Genomic DNA, 23,427 nt, shown 5'->3' on the forward strand with positions numbered 1-23,427 from the left:
AATGATGACGTCACAATGATTTAATGACGTCACAGTATAATGACGTCACGTTGTCTTTTGTTTTAATGTTTTGATTTTGTCACAAAGAAGATAATAAGGCGAAAAGTGTCAATATAATATTGTGAGTAGGCAATGTTGATACGTTCAAAGTCCCAAAACGCAATAAACATGAAACCACCGTAAACAGAACATTACAAAACAAAACAGAAATGTTTATTCGTGGTCGTGGAGAACGTGGTCACAGATATTGTCGCACATGTGCTCGAAAACTTCGTTGAAAATTTTCTCAGCCGCTTCAACCGAGTCTCCATCGTAGAAAACCACGTGAGCCGGATCTTGGGCTATTTCTAACATCTTCTCGTACCGGGGGAAGTCCCCGTTCTCGTTGGGGAAAACCAACACGTAAATCTGTGAGTACCGAAACATATCATATAGGGCTCAAAAATACGGATTTCTTGATTTTTTTATGTTTTAAAACACATGCGTTATCTCCACAACTGCCGACCCAATGTAAACTGTATAAATTGCTTTTAAATTATGGAAACTATATTGTCTTAGAACAAGTTAACCGTTTGGGTGGGCGCCTGTGAGCCCTAGAGGACATATCCGAAATTTATGTCTCTAGGGCAGTGGTCAGCAACCGCCGGTCCGCGAGAAGTTCGTTACCGGGCCGTATAGTTTTTAGGTTAAATGCTTTGAAACATTTTCCCCATGCATCTGGGGATAATAAACTAATTTAAACGTTTTTATTGCAAAATATTTGTAGTTTATGAAGGTGAGTCCGCGATAAAATTTTGGTTTTAAAAACGGTCCGCAGTGCAAAAAAAGGTTGCCGACCTCTGCTCTAGGGGTCCCTGAAGGATATTTGGTAGCTAATTTGCAGAAAAATTTAAATTGGCTTTGGTTTTTAATGTAACGTTCAGCTTACAAGAGCTCCCCGATCCATCCAGATCTTTACACCCTCAGTGACGTCATCATCTGATTCGGAATCGGTTCCCAGCAAAACTACGTCACGAACACGTGGTCGCTCCCCGTTTTCTGCTCCCATCATATTTTCTGCTGTCCACTTCAGAGCATGACCGATGTTGACCAGTCCGTCGGCTGAACAATTTAAAAGTTTAAACTCTCCGTTTTAAAAGCTGACTCATAGTTGTAACTCGGGTCGGGTTCGGGCTTAGGTTTTATAAAAAACACGGGCTGGATTTGGGCCTGACAATGCACCCAGGCGGAAAATTATCCCCGAATCATACATTTAATATGTAAGTTCATGGTTGTGTTACGTGCGATTTTCTGGTGACAATCATCGATATATAGGGTTGTTTTACACGGAAAGTTTACATCGGATCATACATAATGCTAAGGTGAAGTTCTTACATGATTTTCTTAGAATATACTCGCATAATCCGTAAATATACCTGCGTTTTTCTAGGGTTATTATATGATAAACCTATCATGATTTTCTGAGAATATACTCGCATAATCCCTACCAACAGTATTTTTTGTTTTTGAATAAATTTAACTAGCTAAGTAGCCAGTTGCTGGACCTGGCCTAATTTCAAACAGCCCTAAAACACATTGTTTAAGACCAATTGTTTCGTGTATTTGTCGTCTTGGTCTTTCCTGAGACTTTAAATGGTTTTCGGGCTCCAATTTTAAAATTAAAATGGTTTCGGGCTCCAATTTTAAAATTAAAATGGTTTCGGGCTCTAATTTCAGGCCCGTTTACTACTCTGAACTGACTAGCCTTAGTAAAAAACTTCTTGACTTGGCAAAACAATGTCTTTACATGAAAAGTTTTGCACATGATGATGTCACAAACACGTCATACATGACGTCATCTCTTGAAATATTAAAAAAATATTGTCACTATGTTTCAAACCCTTCCATATTATAAGTACAAATATAAACCGAAATGTCGTCATAAGGTGATAAGTATGACGTCAATTTCTCAATGTGACGTCATTTTTATGCGCCAATTACTTTTACATCAAACACCAAAACCTTTACGAGTAATAAATATAAGGCAACACATGAACAGTATTAAACCTGTGTTAATGTATGGAGGTGGTGGTCCCCAAGTTTGCTCCAGTGTATCCATGAAAGAGATTCGACCAGTTTCGTGAACTACTGCGCTGAAGTCAACCTTGGCGTACATTGTGCCGTTTGTTGGCGAAACGACTGTATTTCTATACGATTTAAAAAACACATTTCGGTTAAAAAATATTGACACTGGTCAACCTAATTTTCTGGTTGGAAAAGCACAACGTTGCAAATGTTACGTACCATAAGCATGTTGCATTTTAACGGTTTAAGCCAGTGTTTCTCAACCTTTTTTGCTATGCGACCCTCTTTAGAGATTTTCTAACACAACGCGACCCCTTTATACGCGCACACAAGAAGTTTAACTACCAGAATGTGTTGATTGTGTTCATCACACATTTGCAATCTAACGTGGCTGCGATAGTTCGGCGTTTTGCTGTACTCAAGAAAACCCTTAAAATTGTGTATGTGGCTCATTTTCAGTAATCATTTCACTATTTCGTGTGTTTTTTATGTTACGTGTTTTTTTATGTTTTTTTAAGCAAAGCCAAAAACTGCAATTATAGAAGTATAGGCTACAATCACAAATATTGTTACGCCCGTTCTAGGTCAACCGATCGTGTGAGTAACTATGCTAAACAGAAGTCACAGGGAAAGTTTCCTTTGATACGGATAAAATCATTCCGAGTTGAGTTGCGTCTTCGCGACCCCCTCAAAAGTACTTGGCGACCCCCAGGTTGAGAAACACTGGTAGAATAATTTGATCTCTTAAAATGAAGATAAAAACGCTAATTAAAAAACTCGAGCTAAACCAGGGATAAGTAAATTTTTTAGTTCAAATGAAACATTTTAAAATCTACAACACAAATTTAACATTGAAGAAGTGAGGATTTGGAAACTTATCTTTACCTGAGACCAAGTCGTCCAACTTCGGCAATCTTATCAAATGTTTCGTTGGTCTGCGCATGAGCGATTGCGATGGTATCGAACAATACGTGAGGTGGGCAGGGCACTGCAAGTAAATATCATAAGATGTAAACGTAAACAGCGTAAAAAAGTTAAGTGAGAAAAGAAAGTTTGTATTTAAACAGGAGTTTTGCTGTATATTCAGATAGTTCACATTTACATCTTTTCGTAAAACACAAACATAAATATTGTGACCAAAATATGTATCCTTGAAAATGCATTTGCTTTGAGGAAAAAAGTCGGAGTTACATAAAACTATAACATCAAACTTTACCAAGAAGTCATATGCAAACATATTTTTAAGCAACTTTTTGTTATTTAAAATATCAACTCACTTGCACAGCAAGGCTTAGGTTTGTCCCATGTTCCTGACGCTTGACATTCAATCCTGTTATTCTCCGCGGGGTAAATTCCGTAACCTTGTTCAGTGCATTCGAACTCACACACGGATCCAGCTTTGGTGCTGTCTCCAGAGCACTGGACTTGACCGTGAGGAAAAGTGTTTGAAACAACCGGACAGTCCGATTGTGCTGCCGCTGCGTATAAAACAATAAAATTATGAGTTAAGTTTATTTCGCTTGGTGAAAGTACACATAGCGACACATTTGTACTAAAACAATTATCATGCTGGAAATAGCTGCTCAACGTTGAAACGTTATGGAGCGCAAAAAAGTGAAGGGCACAATTGGTGGATGAGAGCTAAACGTGCTGCAGATACACTGCCATTACAAGGCGTTATGCGAACTATTTCCTGTTGTTGTACGTGTTTTTTAATATGTAGGTGTAGCTTGGTTGCAAAAACGACAAGACACAATAGGTAAGCGTCGAGGATTTATATTCAAATCTTATCTAGAAATTTGAAAAACCTCGCCATGTGCAAAGCGTAAACTTAAAGATGAACAGTTTTATGAGATAATTGCATAACTGCCGACTGGAACATAAATTGTCATAAAGTTACGGTACCAGCAGCACCCTACACAATTAAAATGTTACAAATAAAAGCTCATTAAGCTAACTATAACACCAATAGCGGTGCATTTGGGTTTAAAAACGTGACAAGTGGCCATCTAGCGGTTAAATGAAAGCTTTAGAAAAATGTAAACCGATAGGTTGGTATGTTATTTTTCAGGGGCATTTGATACAGTAAATTCGACGAAAATTTTTTAACCATGATATTACGGTCAAATTTTAAGCCTTTTACGTATCAAGTTACTTTCACACAACGGCGAAACAAGTAGAACCAGTTTTGTCGGCCTCGTAACAATCTATGTCTTTCAAGGGCTTTTGCGTCCACGCTATAAAGCTGTGATATTGAGCTGTAAATAGATACATTTAAATCCAAAGACTAGCATCTGCGGTTCGAAAATGTGTTAAGATAAAAAGTAATCTGTTTCAACGCCAGGTATTTCAGGTACGGTTGGGGGTTGAGTTAAGAAAACGGGCTTGATTCGGACCCGACTTTACAATCGGCCTCTTTTGTGCCGCTTTTCACCAACTTTCGAGTCTAAGTTTAGTTTGATTAAGAAAATGGTTGGGACGTAATTTCGAGCTTGTCCTTTTTGTTTGGGGGTTCAAATTCAACTCGCAAAAAATCTAAAGCAAAATACCCACATTAAGTTAGTGAATGGCTGTGAGGTTTAAAGTTGCCCCAAGTCATAAATGTTAAATACCTTGACCAGTTGCGCACATTTCTGCCGTGTTGCAAGAATCTTCGTTGCAACAGCAAGTGCAAAAAGATAAACCGGACTGTGGTTTACACCGACGCTGGTTCTAAAAACAACAAAATACGTTCAACATTATATATTGCCACAAACTAAAAGGATACAATTTCCAGTTATTTTTACGTTTGTACTGCATAAGGGCTTGATATTTATTTTTTCAAACCAATACAAAAAATTAGGTGGCTAAATAAAAAAGAGTACAAAAAGCCTTTGTCTAACAACCATAGAACGTCAAAAATTTTATTCTGAGCATGGTGCATTATATTTTGTGTCAGAAAAACAATACTTACAGCATTTGAGCAAATATTTTAAAACTACGCCTGCAACGTTACTAAGTTTACTCACCTCAGATAAGTGGTTGTGGCAAGCTTTCTGTTGTTTGCAAGTTTTTGCAATTCGAGTCAATCCGTTTTCTTCACGTACAAATGTTGCACAAGTGTCCTGTTAAATATACAGGATAAAATCAAAAACTCGTGTCAAAATCGGTTTTAAATTTGTTGATCAAGATATTTTTTACATTAAGCTGTTGTTCACGTTTTAGTATGTAAGAAATAAAATCAATGAATTATCATAAACAGAAACAGTAAACAATTATCTCAAACAAGCATTTAAAGATGCTTTCGTTTACTTTTAGCAGTTATACATTTTATAAATATGATGTTTTTTACTTACATCCTCTGACAAACAGGTTTCTAAATATCCTTTCACGATGCATTCCGACTGACTTGAGGCGTTCTCGCAATTCCAACATTCCAAAGCTAAACAAAAACATTTATTTTATCAATATTTGTGATAGGATTTGATAACGTTATTAACAGTAAGTTATGATTATGATAATAACACCCATTTATTATCTTAAGGTAAAGTATTTTAGGCACAGTTTTGTTGAAAAATTACGAGGCGAATAATAAAAATTATTGGAAAATATTAATTTTACAAATATATTATCCCCAAAAATAACATTTAAAATATTTTGTCAGACGCTTAAACGGTATTTATTTTATTTTTGATTTAACGCATGCTTTTAAACAACCAACCTTGAACTACTGCAATTGCCGACAAAAACAAAACTATCAAAAACTTTGCCATTTTGGCAAAAGTCAATTTAAACAAATCTTCAGCCCCTTCGCAAACCAAGCAAAATGTGAAATGAAGTCCAAGAAAGATCTATTTAATGTTTAGGGTATTTATCTTGCCCTCTAGGCGGGTCACTGCTGTATAGTGTTTCACTGATAGTAAAAACATATCAGGAGACGTGGTGTTGACGGTTTATTGCTTTGGATGACAACCAAAGGCCCTCGGGCTATATTGTAAGCACCTACTGCATGCCACCATGCAGAAAAATACTTATGAAAGTTGGTTGGACAAGTAACACATCTATTTCTTTGCTCTAACATTACAGTGCAAACATACTTCCTAACAGCTACTGCTAAACCCAATCAGTCATCTTTCTATAATTAAATATTGGTTGGTCTATCAACGTGATGTTTTTATTTAAATACGTTTAGATTCGAACTGCTTATTATAAGGTACGAGAAGGTAACTGCACTGTTAATTCGCATCCAATTTTGTCGTGATTTTTTATCCACCTGTTTTCCTAAAACGTGGAAACAAAAAACCGTAAAGCGGTCAAAAAAATACCACGCTGTGTTCCTTTGTATGGAAGATTCCATGCTAACAACTTGTTAAGGTTTTATTATACATGTTGTGACAGCTTTCCATCTTTTGGGTCAAAAAAATGCTTCTTTAAAACCAAGAAGGTAGGTTTAATCATGATTTTTGTGGTTTTGTTATTGATCAAAACTTGAAAGCATAATTTTCAAATTGGTTTCCGCCCATTTATCACTAGTGTTTCCTTGATAAAAGAAAACATAGCGACACGCCGGCATTAAAACAAATGAGCGGAAATAGCTGTAATGTTTAAAATGTTATGAAGCGCAAAGTAGTAAGGGGTACAATTGGTAGCTGGCAGAAAGCGCTGCATGTACTCCGTTTTATAAGCGTTATATTAAATGTGATTAGGGTTCACAAGAAAGTGTGGTTGACTTAGAATCGACACAACTTAGTACAAACAGCCTGTTTTTGCAGTCAAACACTAAACCTGAAATAGGGTTTTGGTAGCGCAAGGTTTTAATTAACGTAGATGTTGTTTATGTTTACAATACTCGCCTGTTTAGAATACAAGGTGAATTTTTCGGTTTTTCGATTCTTGTGGCTGATCAATACCATTGGATTGTTGTACAAAAGAGTATTTTAGACCCACTAAAAGAGTAGTGGTATAAACGTTTCAAATTGTTTTCAGAAGTAGGCTAATAAGTTGCGTTCAAAAGTAAGATGATTTAACCTACATGTGAAGCGTTTTGACAGAAAAGGAAAGAAAAAACATTAACATAAGCATGATTTAATATTTGTTAAAGTTATTAAACTGTTAGTGAAAAGAAAGATAACAAGTAACTTTGGTTATAAAATGTTTTTTATGACAAGCTCCCGGATGTACGTTCAGTCCTCTGCACATGCTTGCTTTACGAAATCAAAATGTGGTGCTGTGATTGGCACGACGTGTAGTTCGGTGGAAGTGTTGTTGTTTATTTGGATGCAAAACAAAACTGCTGCCGTTGCAGTTCCACGTAGAGATTCAAACGTGAAGTATTGTATACATTACACATATCGTATGTCGTACAAGAGTTGACCAACACAGGAGAAACTTGGATATATTTACTGCGAAGGGTATTTAGGAACATTATTTACAAATAAAAGTAAAAAGCGACATGCTTTATTGTTCAAACGATTCGGAAAATGCTCATGCCAAGTCTATTTTATGCAGAAAATAGAAAGATGAGATTATTATTGGTAACTTATTTCTTGCCGTTTTGGCATTTTTAAACGCACATCGACGCAGAAAAAAGAAACAGTTTTGTTCCAGTAGTCATGAGGAATACCGTATGTTTGGAGATCGAACATTTTATGAACTCGTTGCTGGAAATGTATCAACGATACCAGAACGAGCACCACAAAGTAATTCAAGTTCTTTAATCTTTTTTGTGCAACTATTTCTAACATTTTGTTTTAGAAAGTTTAAAGTTTATACAACATGTCAGCAAGGTATTGCGAAAACACCATACAAAAACCGTTTCGATAATCGCTGTTGTTATTAATGCGGACGTTATTACTAAATATAAACTATTTTACATTCGTGAAAACATATAAATTTAAGCAAAAAAATCAGAGCCAGTGTTTGTGTGTAAAACATGATTACGTTTCGACAAGTGCAAATGTCATCATCAGATCGTCAGGTTTATCGAGCTCTTCTGGCAAATGTAATTTTATTGAAGAGCTCTATAAACTTGATACTATGCCTGGCAGCAATAGCTTATTTATCAGATCGTCAGAAAAGCATAAATGATTTATAAATGAAAAAGCTATTATCGCCAGAAAGCATCATTGTTCAAGAACTGATTCCAATGAAAAATAAGTGTCTACGAAAGCAAATGCTCTAATGAAGAGCTGTTTGAGATACCTTAAATTAAACGCACAAATATTCAAGCAATAATACCAGACCATAAAATTTTGCGCCAATATGGGGTCGGCAAAGTTTGAGTTCTCATATTTTTTGGCTTCCCATATTTAATAAAATTTTACCACGCACAAAAAGGAATAACTCTAAATACAACCTTGCCTATCTTTAGGTTGTGTACCAATTCAAATCTATATGCTCGTTCGTCATGGTGCGAGATACCCTGGTGCCAAACATTTACCGAAACTTGAACTACTTCGTAACTTTATTCAATAAGTTGGTGAATTCAGTCAACCTACATTGTGTGAAACAGACCTGCAGGTAAAAATAAATGTATATAAGACTACAAAACATTTTGTGCCGATAAATTAAAGTTATGTTAATACTGTTTCGCCCCCAAAGGATCCGATATACCATAGTTATAAAGCGGCTTTAATTTTGCTTTAAAACGTTTGACAACCAAGCAGAGTATTGGAATAGGAAGATACAACGTGGTTACATTTAAACAAGCAACTTCTTTCAGGTCAAAACGTTTAACATTAAAAAAATATCTGAGTACTTATTATTTGTGCAAGTTGTATAGCTGTCAGTTTTACTAGTGTACTGAGGCCCGATTTTTCATCAACTTGCAATGAGGTGACTGATCCCAGTAATGACTATATGTTCATCTTTGTTGAAAGTATTTTCTTGTTAGGGAATTCGGGACTGGCAGGTTTATACAGATAAGTATGACCAACTGAATCAAACTGAGAAGGGGGCAAATGAAGTGAAAGGAATCGCGCGTCGATTTAAACAATTGTTTCCGGACCTTCTGGGCAGTGACGTCAATGTCAACAAGTTCCGGTATGTGTTACAATTTTTTGTGATCTCCGTAACGTTTCAACGTTGCGTTGCTATTTTTGACTTGGTGATTGATTTTATTGGGTCGCTATGTTTTCTTTCATCAAGCGACATGAACTGAACTTAATTCAAGTTTTGGTTTGCCAAAATCTTTCAAACGAAAAAAACGTTTTCGGAATACTGCGGTTAATAAACAAACTTTTGTCAGATTATCTGTAGTTTGTGAATGCGAAGACAGGAATTGCATTAAAATACAGGAAATAGTATTAAAAGTTTCTGCAATGCAAGAATCACGTTGAGCAGTTTTTAATACTGTTTAAATCATTTGGCTGACCCTATACTACGCACAACAATACTGAATTGTAAAGTTAATAGTATTTTTTTAAGGCATGGTATTAAATAGGTTATTTGATAAACAAACGTTAATATTTCAAACGTTTATGAAATCTAACAATATCTAACTATGGAATAATTCCTAAACCGACATATTCCACTTCTTTCTTCTTTTCAAACCCAGATACAAAAGACAAAATTTCCCATGGTTCAGTAAATAGGCTATTGCTGCCAGGCATAGTATCAAGTTTATAGAGCTCTTCTGGCAAAATACTCTATAAACTTGATACTTATGTTTCAGATTTCGAAGCACCAATAGTTTCCAAACACGCAAGTCTTTGGAATCTTTTATAAGCGAAATGCTGTCTGTACCTGATGACCCAGAAACAACACAGACAAGAATATAGATGAAGCAATAGTAGATGTTTCGCCACAACTACAGTTGCCCAAACTTTATGGCCTTATGGAATAACTTGTCTGCGTATACCCCAGAATTCAATGCATTCGGAGAAGGTAAGTTGCACATGGGTAAATCAGAAAAGTTTACTGTTCTAGAACAGAAATTTAACGAATCCATAATACCGAATCCCGTTCTTTTTTCTCTTTATGCATTTCTAAGTAACACGTACAAAAATGGGATTCGGTAAAAAAGTTGGCAGTTAAGAATATTTTACTGTTCCAGAATAATCACAGTACGTCAATCTAGCTAGACTTTCTAGCCTATGCCTTGACATATGGTGGTGAATGCTTGGTGACCGGCTGATTCGGTATGGAGCCTTCAATTGGCCTGGCGTACTGTGATTTATATATGAGTGTGCTGTGATCGCTGTCTGCATAGACGCTTCAGGGCTGATACCAGTTATAAATCTGAGTTCATTTTTTTACATGTAATATCCTAATCCGTGAAAAAATGCTTTATAATTGAAATATCTTTTGTCGCCAGTCAGCATAAGTGTTTGATAACCGCTCCCAAAGATGAACAAGTGTCCATTGAATCAAAAATAAAAAAAAGTTTGAGATATTCTATAAACACACGAATATTCAAGCAATAACCACAGAGACCAGACAATAAAACTTAGGTTATTATATTTTCTTAGGTGCCTTTATCAAACAAAAACTTAGCACACAAGATTGAATAATTTTACCTACACGCTTGTCTATCGTCAGGTTGTGTACCGATTCAAATCTATATGATCGTTCGTCATGGTGCCAGATACCCTGGTGCCAAACTTTTGCCGAGAATTGAACGACTGCATAACTTTATACAACACGTTGGTGAATTCAGTCAACCTACGTTGTGCGAAACGGATCTGCAGGTAAAAATAAATAAATTTAAAACCTCATAACATACAGTGCCGATAGATTAAAGTTATACTTAATTGTGTCCATCTTTGCTGAAAAAAATTCTTGTTAGGGAATTCGGGACTGGCAGGTGTATACAGATAAGTATGACCAACTGAATCAAACTGAGAAGGGGGCAAATGAAGTAAAAGGAATCGCGCGTCGATTTAAACAATTGTTTCCGGACCTTCTGGGCAGTGACGTCAATGTCGACAAATTCAGGCAATTGTTACAAGCGTACTTAACTCAATGAACTTAACTTAACTCAATCATCTCCCTTTCTTCTTTTCTTGTACAGCGTCCAACCAAATGTACTAAAACAATTAGTAGTCAAAATAAGCGATTCACCATAATTTCGGCTGATCAAATCCTTTTAAACAAAATATAAGTTTTCACGTGGTCTATAATTTTGTGCAGTTTATAAAATATCAACATATGTAATTTACGGGTGCAAATATCAACATCAGGTCGATGGTTTCAATGGGCCTTGGTGTAGAGTCTTCAAAAAGAAAGAACTTAAAGGTTTGCCAGTAAAATTTGGTTTTAAGATACCAATAAAGACGTAGTCCCGGAAAGACTCCTTTCGTGGGTTCGAATCCCACCGCAGGCTAGATTTTTCTAGCCTACGCCTTGTCATATGGTAATGCTTGGTGGCCGGCTGATTCGGTATCGTACCTAAAATGGGCCTGGCGTACCATAATTCAAGTACATAAATGTAATATAAACGTCTTGTAGTTTCTAACTGTTAGGCTAACCTTTTTGAAATGTTAACCTGTTCTACACGCGCCAAATTTTTAGTCAGAAACTCCTTGTTTGATGAAAATACTTCGTCGATCTTACGACAGCTCAGATGTAGGCTTACCTTCCTTTGCATCAGGGATTTGACTTGTAATTGTTGAAATTAAGACAAAATAAGGACTTAAATCAAAAACCAGGAGATTTCTTAGAAACAAGGACAATACATTTTTCTAAGACATTGCTCTTTAAAATAAGGACAAATCTTAGAAAAAAGGCTGGTATGGCAACCTTGTGTGTAGAACGGTTGCAAACTGTTAATTAATTTAAAGACTTTTCAAACCAGAAACTCCGTTAAAAGTGGTTAGGTTAAGACCGGGAGTAATTTATGCATCAAAGACATTCTCTTGAAAGCCGGAAGCAATAGCTTGAAATGTTACATCTTTTTCAATTGCTCGTTTCTGCCGACTTGAACAAGTCGCATTGATTTGACCGCATTTTTCGCCAGTGCAGTGTGGTACGTAATACGTTTTGTCGAGGAAATTACAAAACTAGTTGGCAAAAACGGGTAGCTAGGCATTGCTTAAACATGACACTTAAATCGTTTCCCTTACGCAGTATTAACTAAACTTAAACATCATTGAAGATGCGTAAATTTGCAAACAACTAGATTGGTTGCCAGTTGAGATTAATTTTTGAGTCTTGAAAAAGTTTTGACGACAAATTAGGAATTTTGTTTTTCTTTAACTGTAGTTTAGTTGCAGATATCCTTATAAAATGGCACAGTTGGAGTAGTTTAAATACGTAGTCTTTATTATGTCTGTTTGTGAGTTATAAAAGGGAAGTCATATATATAACTAATTTACATAAAAGATGTGATCTATTGCAAATGAGTTTTGCAGCCAAAATTCTACATTTTTGAAGCAAAAGAGTATATTTTGGAACATTATACACGAACCTGTTTATAAGTTTATTGATGAATAACGGCCTATATAGACGTAAAAAGCGACATGCTTTATTGTTTAAACGCTTCGACAAAGGCTCATGACAAGTTTTTTTTTATTTAGAAAATAAAAAGATGAGATTATTACTGGTTTTTCTTGCCGTTTTGGCATTTTCAAACGCACATCGACGCAGAAAAAAGAAACAGTTTTGTTCCAGTAGTCACGAGGAATACCGTATGTTTGGAGACCGAACATTTTATGAACTCGTTGCCGGAAATGTGTCAACGATACCAGAACGGGCACCACAAAGTAATTCGAGTTCTTTAAGGTTTTGTGATATTCAATTTCTAACATTTTATTTTAAGAATTTTAATATAACATGTCAGAAAGGTAAAGTAAAAACAATATTTTAAAATATGTTTCAACGATAGCTGTTGTCATTAATGCAGTTTTGAATACAAAATATAAACCATTTTACATCCGTGAAAAACATAAAGGCTCTTATATTTTTTCTTTTATCAATACAAAACTAAGCACGCACAAGAAGAAATAATTTAATAGCATGCCTATCTTCAGGTTGTGTACCGATTCAAATCTATATGATCGTTCGTCATGGTGCGAGATACCCTGGTGCCAAACATTTACCGAAACTTGAATTACTGCGTAACTTTATACAACAAGTTGGTGAATTCAGTCAACCTAGGTTGTGTGAAACAGACCTGCAGGTAAAAATAAATGTATATAAGACTACAAAACATTTTGTGCCGATAAATTAAAGTTATGTACTGTTTCGCCCCAAATGATCCGATATGTACTATAATATGTATTCTAGCTAAACAAGTTAATTGTGATAAAGTTTGCTATAAGTAGTTAATAATCGGCATTTGTTTTGCTTTGAACCTTTCGACAACCAACCAGAGTGTTGGAATAGAAGATACAAGGCGGTTACATTTAAACACGTCACTTTTTTCTGGTGAATACTAATTACTTAAAAAACATCTGAGCTCTTATTATTTGTGCAAGTTGTATAGCTGTCAGTTTTACTAGTGTACTGTGGCCCGATTTTTTATACATATTTAGATTTATATGTAAAGATGAAACTGCAATGAGGTGTTTTTTCACGGGGTTTGAAGCCAAGACGCTCCTGGTGACGATCAAGGAGTTTTTGGTCTGTACATGGGTCAGGCGAGCCGGGCTCCTTTCATGAAGTTTAATTTTTTTACATGGGTCAGGCTTAATTTTAAATAACGCCTTCAGGAAGCCTGGTCTAGATGTAGCATAATTTATATATAACTGTACCGTGATCGCTGGTCTGTTTTGACGGACTCATCTCAGTAATGAATATATGTTCATTTTGTTGAAAGCTTTTTCTTGTTAGGGAATTCGGGACTGGCAGGTTTATACAGATGAATACGACCAACTGAATCAAACTGAGAAGGGGGCAAATGAAGTAAAAGGAATCGCGCGTCGTTTTAAACAATTGTTTCCGGAACTTCTGGGCAGTGACGTCAATGTCGACAAGTTCCGGTAATTGTTAAAAAATATTTCCTGTATCGACACGAATTTGCGAAAATATGCTTTAAATTTATAAACATACGGTGTAACTGCAGCGCATTCAGCCACGATCCACCAATTGTGCCCTCCACTTTTATGCGCACTAGGACGTTTTGTTGTTGGGTAGATATTTCTAGCTTGGTGATTGTTTTAGTGCAATAGTGCAAAAGTCTTTGAAGCGTCTACAATGTAAGAATCACGTTTAACAGTTTTCAATTTTATTTAAATCAACCCTAAACTACGCACATCAATACTGATATGGGAAGGCAATAGTATTTTGACATAAGTACGGACCTGGAGGGTAGCTTAACTAAGGCATTATAGTAGGGCATTCTTGTTGTCAGGCACATATTCCATAAACAAATATTTTTTAGACAAATTTAACAATATATAAACTATGGCATGACATTTGTCCTAAACCGACATACTCTCTCTTCTTTTTAAACGCAGATACAAAAGGCAAAATATCGTACTTTTCAGATTTCGGAGCACTAATCGTCCCCAAACACGCATGTCTTTGGAATCTTTTATAAGCGAAATGCTTTCTGTACCTGATGACCCAGAAACAACACAGAGAAGAATAGATGAAGCAATAGTAGATGTTCCACCAGTAAATAGTGATAAGGTTTATCAAAACAACTGCAAAAATTACATGGCTGTATTGAATAACTTGTCTGCGTATATCCCAGAATTCAATGCATTCGGAGAAGGTAAGTTGCACATGGGCAAATCAGAATAGTTTACTGTTCTAGAACAAAAATCTAAACGAATCCATGATACCGAATCCTATTCTATCTTTAATTTTAAGCAATGTATACCAACCAATATTAACGAATTAATTTGCAAATTTACTTGATGGATTTCTTTATTAGGCGTTATAGTACCACGATTGACAAACAATGTTCTTTCAGGCCATGACATCTCTAAAATCATCAAAAAACTGGCAGAACGGCTGGGAGTGGAGAGATCAAGTATATCTGCCGATCTCCTGTGGAAAATCTACACTTACGGTTGCAAATACCAACAGCAGGTCGATGGGTTTAACGGGCCTTGGTGTAAAGTCTTCAAAAGGAAAGAACTTAAAGGTTTGCCAGTAACATTTGGTTTTAAGATATCAATAAACACGTATTGGTAAAGCACGAGTCCCGGAAAGACTCCTGTTGTGGGTTCGAATCCCACCGCAACCCTGATTTTTCGCCTTGCCATATAGTAGTGCTTGGTGACCGGTAGATTCGGTATAATACTTTATATGGGTCTGGCAAACCTGAATCAAACGCAAAAGTTGGTGAAATTGCGCCACAATCATGGCTAACTATACCAGGCCCTTAAATTAAACTTACCCGTATAATTAGTTATGTGCAATGTACTTTCAGTTCTTCAATACTGGGACGACCTGCGCTCTTACGAAACAAAAGGACCAGCCCTACCCTTGGCCATCCAGAAAAACTGTTACGTAGCAAAAGACGTCATCAGCCTGATGACGTCAACCAGACAGCAAGATATCGCCGGAGGTGAAATTCCGCCGGCAAAGTTTCTGAGCGTCCACACTTCAAACATTGCAACGCTGGCTCAATTGCTCAAACTAGTTACGGTAAGCAAGAATATTGTTTTATTTGTGCAATTGTGGGTCAGTATTTGCAATATTAACGCATAAATTCATGATGTGTTTAACATTTTTATAAACGAAAAACATTTCGGGACTTTATGCATTCATCGAAGACATACATAAGCACAAAATCATTCTGTGTTGGCAGGTTGATCGACCACTTACGCGTTCCAACTATCGTATGCACTACTACAGAGAATTCGACTTTAGCAAAATGGCTCCAACTGGCGGAAATTTGGTATTCGTTCTTTACCGATGTTTAGAAACGGAATATAAGATGCAACTTTACTGGAACGAGAGAGTTGTTCGAATCCCTGGGTGTCCTGAGGATCCGAATTCGTTTTGTAGTTTGAATCGAATCCTAGAGCTTTACCCGAATCTGGTTGTAGGATCCGAAACTGAATGCAACCAGGAAGAAATATGTGGGCCATATAAAACTTAATGTCGCCCAATAAGTTTCTTCATTATTTATTCACGCCCATACAATTATATACTAGCGTTATTAAACATCGTCTGAAAGTTGCAAAAATACATTTCATTACATTTATATGCTACCATGTGCACAAACCCTTTGTGGTGTCCAATGGCATAAAAAGTGTCATTTTTCGGAGCTTGCTAAGCCAACAAAGTCAAACCAACCGGAATGCTAAACAAGCTCATATGTCTGCTGTATAAGTTTCACTAAAATGTGAATAAAATTTCTTGCCGAAATTGACTTGACAAGCTTTTCAGTAAACCAGGTAATTACATATAGTATAGTGAAAGTAGCTTAAATACAATATCACTTGTAAAAAAGCCTGGTTCAATGTTTTTTTCAATCTTGTGGCCAGTGTTTTTTTTAAGGTGTTTTCAAGTTTCTCCAGCGGTTTCCCAAAATTTGGACTTTGGATTTTTTGGTATTTAAATGAAACACTTGCGGTCTCTTAAAACTACTTAGCGGTCACCCAAACCAAACCTTAAAAAACCCTGCTTGTGGCTAACGTATGCTTGCATGAACGTTTGTCACATCACAAATTACTTGACTAGTTGCCAAATGTCAATCGTGGTCATTTCCGGTGACAACAAGAACTTTGGGCAACGATTGAGCTCACAGACATGACGCTTTGCCTATTTCAACGCAGATAGCTTTGTAAAATTCCTCGTCTCAGACCAGTTTGTTGTAACTCAGAGATCGGGTTAAAGTTTGAGTGTAACGGGCTTAATGTGGCCCTGACTTCATACTTGGTTGCATTTGAGTCGTACTTTCACTTTGATAAACTTTCTTGCCAAAATTCGAGATTGATTTTTAAACAGTGAAGTTCGGGCTTGTATTTTCGGGCAGGCTATGAAAGGCAGTGATAGATATATATACCATTAAATCTCACTGCTTCAATGTAACACTTCACCTACATGCAGTATTTTCAGATAGACTACGTTTCAAACTTAGGATATGAGGTTAGTTTTGGTTTTTGTTGCTCTTTGGGTGACGATCACGAACGCGCAAGAATTTTGTGCAAGTGAACGCAAACAATATCGATTGCATGGAGACCGAACGTTCTATGACGTAGTAGCTGGAAAATTGCCAAAGACATCAAATCGGGCACCACAAGGTAACTCAATTTATGTAACATGTTTGCTAAAGAACAAAATCAAAATCAAACCGTGCTTGCCAAAAAGCTTGTTTTCCTAATTGCATTCCATCAATGACACGGAGTTGTTTCGCAAAAAAAGTAAATTATCTAAAACTTTTAAACTGGACTTTTAAACTTAAAAACCTAATCGCCCAGCGCGTTGCTTAACGGATGAAGACTATAATGAACCTTATGTCTATTAAGTTCATGAAGAAACATTAAGTCAGTGGTTCCCAACCGGGGAGGAATTCCTCCCCAGGGAGGAATTTTATGAGTTCAGGGGAGGAATTTCATAAAAACTGTAAAAAATTAACATTGGAAATGTTACAGAATATTTTTGTTTTTACATTATTACGTCCATTATAATTTGGACCCGGTTCACATTTGGAACCCGTTACAAAGGATTCTGAAATGGACATCCCTAATTATAAGGTCTATTTCAAATTGCTATAATATTTATGTTATATTTGCTTTTCCTCTTATGGGGAGGAATGAATAGTTCGAAATGGGCCAAGGGAGGAATGTAACAAAAAAGGTTGGGAACCACTGCATTAAGTCATTCGTCCAAGATTTTAAGACAAGTATATTTTGACATTACAGCATTATCAGTAACTTATTCAAATAAAATGCTTCGATAACAATTTAAAGTAAAAAAGAAGTTGGTTTATTCGAGTAATAAATATTTCGCTTTTGACAGTATCCTATACCATACTTGCTGTTACACTTGCCTAGAATTTGTAAAACACAATGATTTACACCTAAGTCTGTATTTAGATTGTGTTCCGATACAAATCTACATGATAGTTCGTCATGGCGCGAGATACCCGGGTGCAAGTAACCTTCCGACACTGAGAAAGATATTACGTTTTGCTGGATATGTTGGTGAAGCAGGGAAACCTACGATGTGTAGAAAAGATCTTCAGGTAAAAATATATCAAGCTTATTTTCCGCGAACACTTCACGAATTTTTGGTAGTATTTTCTGAGGTGTTTTCTTTTTGCAGATTTTTGCATTTTGTTTTTTAATAAGTGTTTTCTTTCGGTAAATGAAACCACAAATTTCTTCGATAAAAATTCTAAACAAAAAGGACAACAAAATTACTGCTTCGAAAACACTAGCTTTGTAAATTTTTTAACACTTGTAGATTAGAGACTTTATGTCATCAGCTTTTTTTCTTTCTCTGGGAGTCATTGGATCCCGTGGAGCAGGGGTCACCAAACAACGGCCCGCGGGCCGGATCCGGCCCGCGAGGTCATTTGATCCGGCCCGCGAACACATTTTTGGTTTGCCAAATCGTATTGATAACTTTGTAACATTCAAAAATTAATCTAGTCCTTACGAAAGTTTTCCTGTCGCTATATGTAGAATTGATATTATCTATAGTTTCATAGAATTACAACGCCCAAGATTGATCCAAACCGGTTTGTTACGTCACAAACAAGACTTCAAGTGTTAATTGTGCGCAAATAATTGCCTTATTTTGTTACTTGTGACGTAATATACAAGCATTGCTCGTAAGATGAGACCAACTGTACAATTTAATAGTCGCATTACCAGATTTTAAATAGGATTGTAGAAAGACCATCTCTTGGCCCCCTATAAAAATCGCCTTGAGGGCTAAGTTTGGAAAGACGGCGCTGGGGGTGCAAACTATGCGGCCCGCGCGAATCATTATTAAACTTATCCGGCCCGCAGTGAAAAGAGTTTGGTGACCCCTGCCGTGGAGTTTCAACAAATAACAGATTAGGCTCAAAAGTTGAATTGTATACATAAATGTGGCTCAGTGCAAAGTCAGGTTCAAATCAAGCCAATTTGTACAAGCTAAGCAAACCAGTCAAAACAAAATAAACCCCATCCATAGACCACAGAATATAACCTCTAAAAATGTGCCAAATTTTACCAATGTGTTTACTTTAAGGGAATAAAAGACTGGAAGGTTTATACAGACGAATACGACCAACGGAATCAAACTAAGAAGGGGGCAAATGAAGTTAAAGGAATCGCGCGTCGATTTAAACAATTGTTTCCAGAAATTTTGGGCAGTAACGTGAACGTAAACAAATTCGGGTAATTGTTTTGAGATTTGTTTTCTGCAAATAAATCAATGTTTTACAAATGGAAGTATTCAAATTAGCACTCCCTCCTGTACATTGTTTAGATATTTTGTATTTTTTTTAATAAGGCCAGTGTTTTGTAAAGTCTTTTCCCCCTTTTTGATTTTCCAATTGTTCGCGAACAAATTTCTTTTATTTGGTAAATGTGATGACTGGTGAAAGTATTTTTAGTAAAAACGACTATTTAAGATTACACTGCATTTTACTACTTCACATTATTAGTATCAGGCTCTAAGTAAGATTGTACTGTTGCTGGTCCCGCAAAGGCGCTTCCCGGACCATAGTTTTGAAGCAGCGTTGCGTTAGGTCTTGTAAGCTATAGCTCGTATTTTCACTATTATCCGGCCCGCCGTGAAAATTTTTGACGACCCCTGGTTCAAATGATTACCTAACAAATCCTTACATAAGGACGTGACTGATTTTTTTCAGTCTTAAACAAAAGCGTCGCGACGGTTAAAAAGTCAAGTCATGATATGCGAGGTCATGTCAGCGTCAACCGATTAATCTTGTAATTAATTACCAATGTGGTGATTGGCCAGACAAAACTTTTCTCTCACGTAAGTGTGACATGTTTTGGTTCCAGACACATCCAACCTTACTAATTCAAACTAAAAAACTCTGTTAATGGAAGCGTTTTCCAGCATTCATGCACAGATTTCGCCTTAATGGTTCGAAACAAACTATATAATTGGCAGTTTTGACTGAAATATTTCAGCCCACCGAAATATTGATACAATACTACTTTCAGGCGCTTTTAGGTCTCGATATGTTTTTAAATCAGCATAACCGTGTTCAGACTTCATCGAAATATTTTTTGTGCTTTGCGACGTGATGGCAAATTCGTGAAAACCTTACACGGACTTCGTGAAACTGCAAATAAATTATATCGTGAGGTGGTCACAGAATCATAAAAACTTTTCACGAAAATCATGAAAACGAAAAACAATAAAAAACAGTATGGAGTTAGTATCAAATTAGTTTTGTCACGGAACCGTGACAACCTTTCACGGACTTCATAAAAATGTAAAATAATGAAAAACTGAACGAAGTTAGTAACAAGAACCTCCTTTTTTATATCATGAGGTGATCATGGAATCATAATAACTTTTTTACGAAAATCATGAAACCGTAACATCATGAAACACAGTATGGAGTTAGTATCAAAAGTCGTTTTGTATTTCGTGAGGTGGTCACGGACGCATGAAGTTTAACGATCTCAGTTATTAAGTTTAAAGAGCTCTTCTGGCAAATGTGATTTTATTCCGACGTTTCGACGTCCTATACAGGTCGTCTTCATCAGGGTAATTAACACTGAATGCGACTAGTACAGTGCACGATAAACAAAGGAAAAAAAGAATAGAACGCAAGCACGTAACAACGTTGCCCTGATGAAGACGACCTGTATAGGACGTCGAAACGTCGGAATAAAATCACATTTGCCAGAAGAGCTCTTTAAACTTGATACTATGCCTGGCAGCAATAGCTTATAGATCTCAGTTATTGTTGAGAAACAATTATCGACACTGAGCAGACTAAAATACTCAGTAACAAACAAACAAAAAAATCAATTTCTGGTTTCAGATTCAGAAGCACCCATAGGACACAGACAATGCAGTCCTTGGATTCGTTTAAAAACGAAATGCTTTCGGTTCCTAACGACACCAGAAAAACCTGGAACCGGAGAGCTCAAGCAACAGTATATATTCCACCGTGGTCCAAAGATCCTATTATATCCTCAAGCTGCAAAAAATACGCAGCTCAAAAAACAACAAATAGGAAACAATACACCATAGAATCCACAAAATTCGGCTACGGTGAGTTAGACTAAGTGTGTACGTCATACAATACTTTATACAGCTCGTAATAACCAACAATATGACGTCATTAATGTGTGACGTCATGCAACAATGTTAGCGTAATGAAGCTGGAAAAAAGCCAAACTTATTTCTCAGACATTCCTTTGTCGATCAACAAATGACTTAATGAATTCAGAATATATGTTACTTGAAGTTTAGAAGAAATTAAAAAAAAGTATCTAGTACACTGATTCGCTTTGTACAGTTTCAGTCCATAACACCCAATTTAGCAAAACAATGTTTTTAGGTCGCCTTATCTCAAGAATTATGGACAACGTGGCCAGAAGACTGGGAATACGAAGATATAGGATTTACCCAAGTCTTCTGAACAACATTTACACCTTAGGGTGCAGATACCAACAACAGGTGGACGGTTTCAATGGCCCATGGTGCAAATTGTTTTCAACGTACGAACTTAAAGGTTTGTGTTTATAAGTTATTGTCAGCCTAAAAAATATTTATCACAAAATCATAACACTTTTGTTTCAGTTCTCAAATATTGGGATGACCTGCTCCATTATGAAATATTAGGACCAAAAATGCCAATTTCCATAGAGCGAGACTGTGTTTTTGCAAAAGACATCATCAGTTTAATGACCTCATCCAGAGATAGGGATATGACTGGGCGTGAAAGACCGGCAGCAAAGTTTTTTAGTGTTCACACCACTCAGATTGCGACTATGGCCCAGTATTTTGGACTTGTCAAGGTAACCATAAAGCGTTCAAAAAACGAAATTTAGTGTAGTATAACGAACAACATACTAGTTCAAGTAATTTGCTCGAAGCATTTTGATATGAGTTGGGAATGAGCAACTCAAAATTGGAGGTGTTTTAGGATTTAAATTACCATACAAGTATGTTGATAAAAAAGGTTCGTACACTTTATCAAAATAAATAAAGAAACCCAAACCTGAACCCAACCTTGTGTTCAATAATCAACAGGTTTAAACAATATTTGTGTTTTGACAGGTAAACATTCCATTGACCCATTCAAACTATCTTTCACAAGGAGGCAGAGAATTCGACCTGAGCAAAATAGTGCCCACTGGCGGAAATTTGGTATTCGTTCTTTACCGATGTCCGGAAAAAGAATATAAGATGCAGCTATACTTTAACGAGAATCTTGTTCGAATTCCAGGATGTCCCGAGGATCCGAATTCGCTTTGCAGTTTGAATCGAATCCTAGAGCTTTATCCGCATCTAGTTGTAGGATCCGAAAATGAATGCAACCAGGAAGAAATATGTGGGCCAGCAGATCTTGCCAAAGTTTCATAAGCTTATAAAGAGCATACAACCATATAACCTCTCTATATAATAACATCTCCACATAACCTCAGTTGTCAGTGATAAAAAAGTGCTGTGTGCAATGAAGAAATCTAAATTTTACCTCACGATTTGACTAGTTGTGTTTATCTCCATTTAAGCCAATTTCATGCTTGCCATCATAGCTTCTCTATTGCATTTAGAGGTGATAGGCCCTTAACCATAAACACAATAAGAGATGATAGGCCCTTAAACATTCATGTTCATCCCAAATAAAACGAAATTAAAAATTGTATCAGCCTACATGTAAATATTTGTCACAATATGTATACTGAAGATGAATGTAATTCCAAGTTTGAAATCATATTTTCAAAATGTGATTCCACCATTTTTTGACAAAATTTTGTTAAGCAATAATCCAGTGGTTGGCCATAAACATTATTTGTACTGTATCGTTTTATCGATAACATTGTGCAACTAAACCTCAATAAAACAACTTTTAAACCTCATATTATTTGTGTTTGTTGCTATGTAAGCAGTCATTGTCAGTTTGGGAGTAACAAACAGTTTGTAGGCTCCCGGTTTATGCGTTCAGTGGTATTCGTTCATTACCGATGCCCAAAAATGCAGTTTTGCTGGAATGAGAGTTATTCCAATCCCTGGGTGTATTGAGGCTCCGAATTCGCATTGCAGTTTGAATCGAATCCTAGAGCTTTATCCGAATCTAGTTGTAGGTTCCGAAACTGAACGCAACCAGGAAGAAATTTGTGGGGCAACAAAATTTGCCGAAATCTAATCAGTTTTTTTGCGAGCATATAATTAACTATAGGCTATACCGGACTTAGTTAGAATAATAAACTCACAAACGAAAGAAAATTCAATATGTACTAAAGAATCTAAACTTCACCCAGCGGTTTACTTTATTGCGTATTCCATATTAAGCCAGTTTAAAGCTTTCAAACTTTATGCTTAGCCATAAAACATTATTAG

General features: G+C 36.3%; 3 protein-coding genes across 3 annotated transcripts; 2 read left to right on the plus strand and 1 right to left on the minus strand.

Annotated features, from left to right (window-relative positions):
* Positions 1 to 45: 45 nt before the first annotated feature.
* On the minus strand, positions 46 to 5,876 carry LOC145205050 (uncharacterized). Its single transcript, XM_080077690.1, has 9 exons — positions 5,765 to 5,876; positions 5,400 to 5,485; positions 5,073 to 5,168; positions 4,677 to 4,776; positions 3,342 to 3,542; positions 2,950 to 3,052; positions 2,047 to 2,186; positions 929 to 1,101; positions 46 to 408 (listed from the first exon to the last, which is right to left on the minus strand). The coding sequence occupies exons 1-9, from the start codon at positions 5,814 to 5,816 to the stop codon at positions 214 to 216; spliced, it is 1,146 nt and encodes a 381-aa protein (XP_079933816.1). The 5' UTR covers positions 5,817 to 5,876; the 3' UTR covers positions 46 to 213.
* A 1,702-nt stretch (positions 5,877 to 7,578) lies between these two features.
* On the plus strand, positions 7,579 to 16,139 carry LOC145204713 (multiple inositol polyphosphate phosphatase 1-like). Its single transcript, XM_080077306.1, has 12 exons — positions 7,579 to 7,742; positions 8,414 to 8,562; positions 8,936 to 9,084; positions 9,716 to 9,927; positions 10,582 to 10,730; positions 12,558 to 12,743; positions 13,011 to 13,159; positions 13,813 to 13,961; positions 14,469 to 14,698; positions 14,900 to 15,073; positions 15,362 to 15,579; positions 15,743 to 16,139. Exons 6-12 carry the CDS (start codon positions 12,569 to 12,571, stop codon positions 16,034 to 16,036), a joined length of 1,389 nt encoding a protein of 462 aa, XP_079933432.1. The 5' UTR covers positions 7,579 to 7,742; positions 8,414 to 8,562; positions 8,936 to 9,084; positions 9,716 to 9,927; positions 10,582 to 10,730; positions 12,558 to 12,568; the 3' UTR covers positions 16,037 to 16,139.
* Positions 16,140 to 17,023: 884 nt separating this feature from the next.
* LOC145204614 (multiple inositol polyphosphate phosphatase 1-like) lies at positions 17,024 to 22,534 on the plus strand. The gene is made up of 6 exons (XM_080077207.1): positions 17,024 to 17,183; positions 17,979 to 18,127; positions 19,123 to 19,257; positions 19,541 to 19,553; positions 21,664 to 21,881; positions 22,144 to 22,534. The coding sequence occupies exons 1-6, from the start codon at positions 17,024 to 17,026 to the stop codon at positions 22,447 to 22,449; spliced, it is 981 nt and encodes a 326-aa protein (XP_079933333.1). The 3' UTR covers positions 22,450 to 22,534.
* Positions 22,535 to 23,427: the final 893 nt, after the last annotated feature.

The sequence above is a fragment of the Phallusia mammillata genome, chromosome 8 (assembly GCF_965637545.1).
Source record: "Phallusia mammillata chromosome 8, kaPhaMamm4.hap1.1, whole genome shotgun sequence".
Taxonomy (NCBI): Eukaryota; Metazoa; Chordata; class Ascidiacea; order Phlebobranchia; family Ascidiidae; genus Phallusia; species Phallusia mammillata.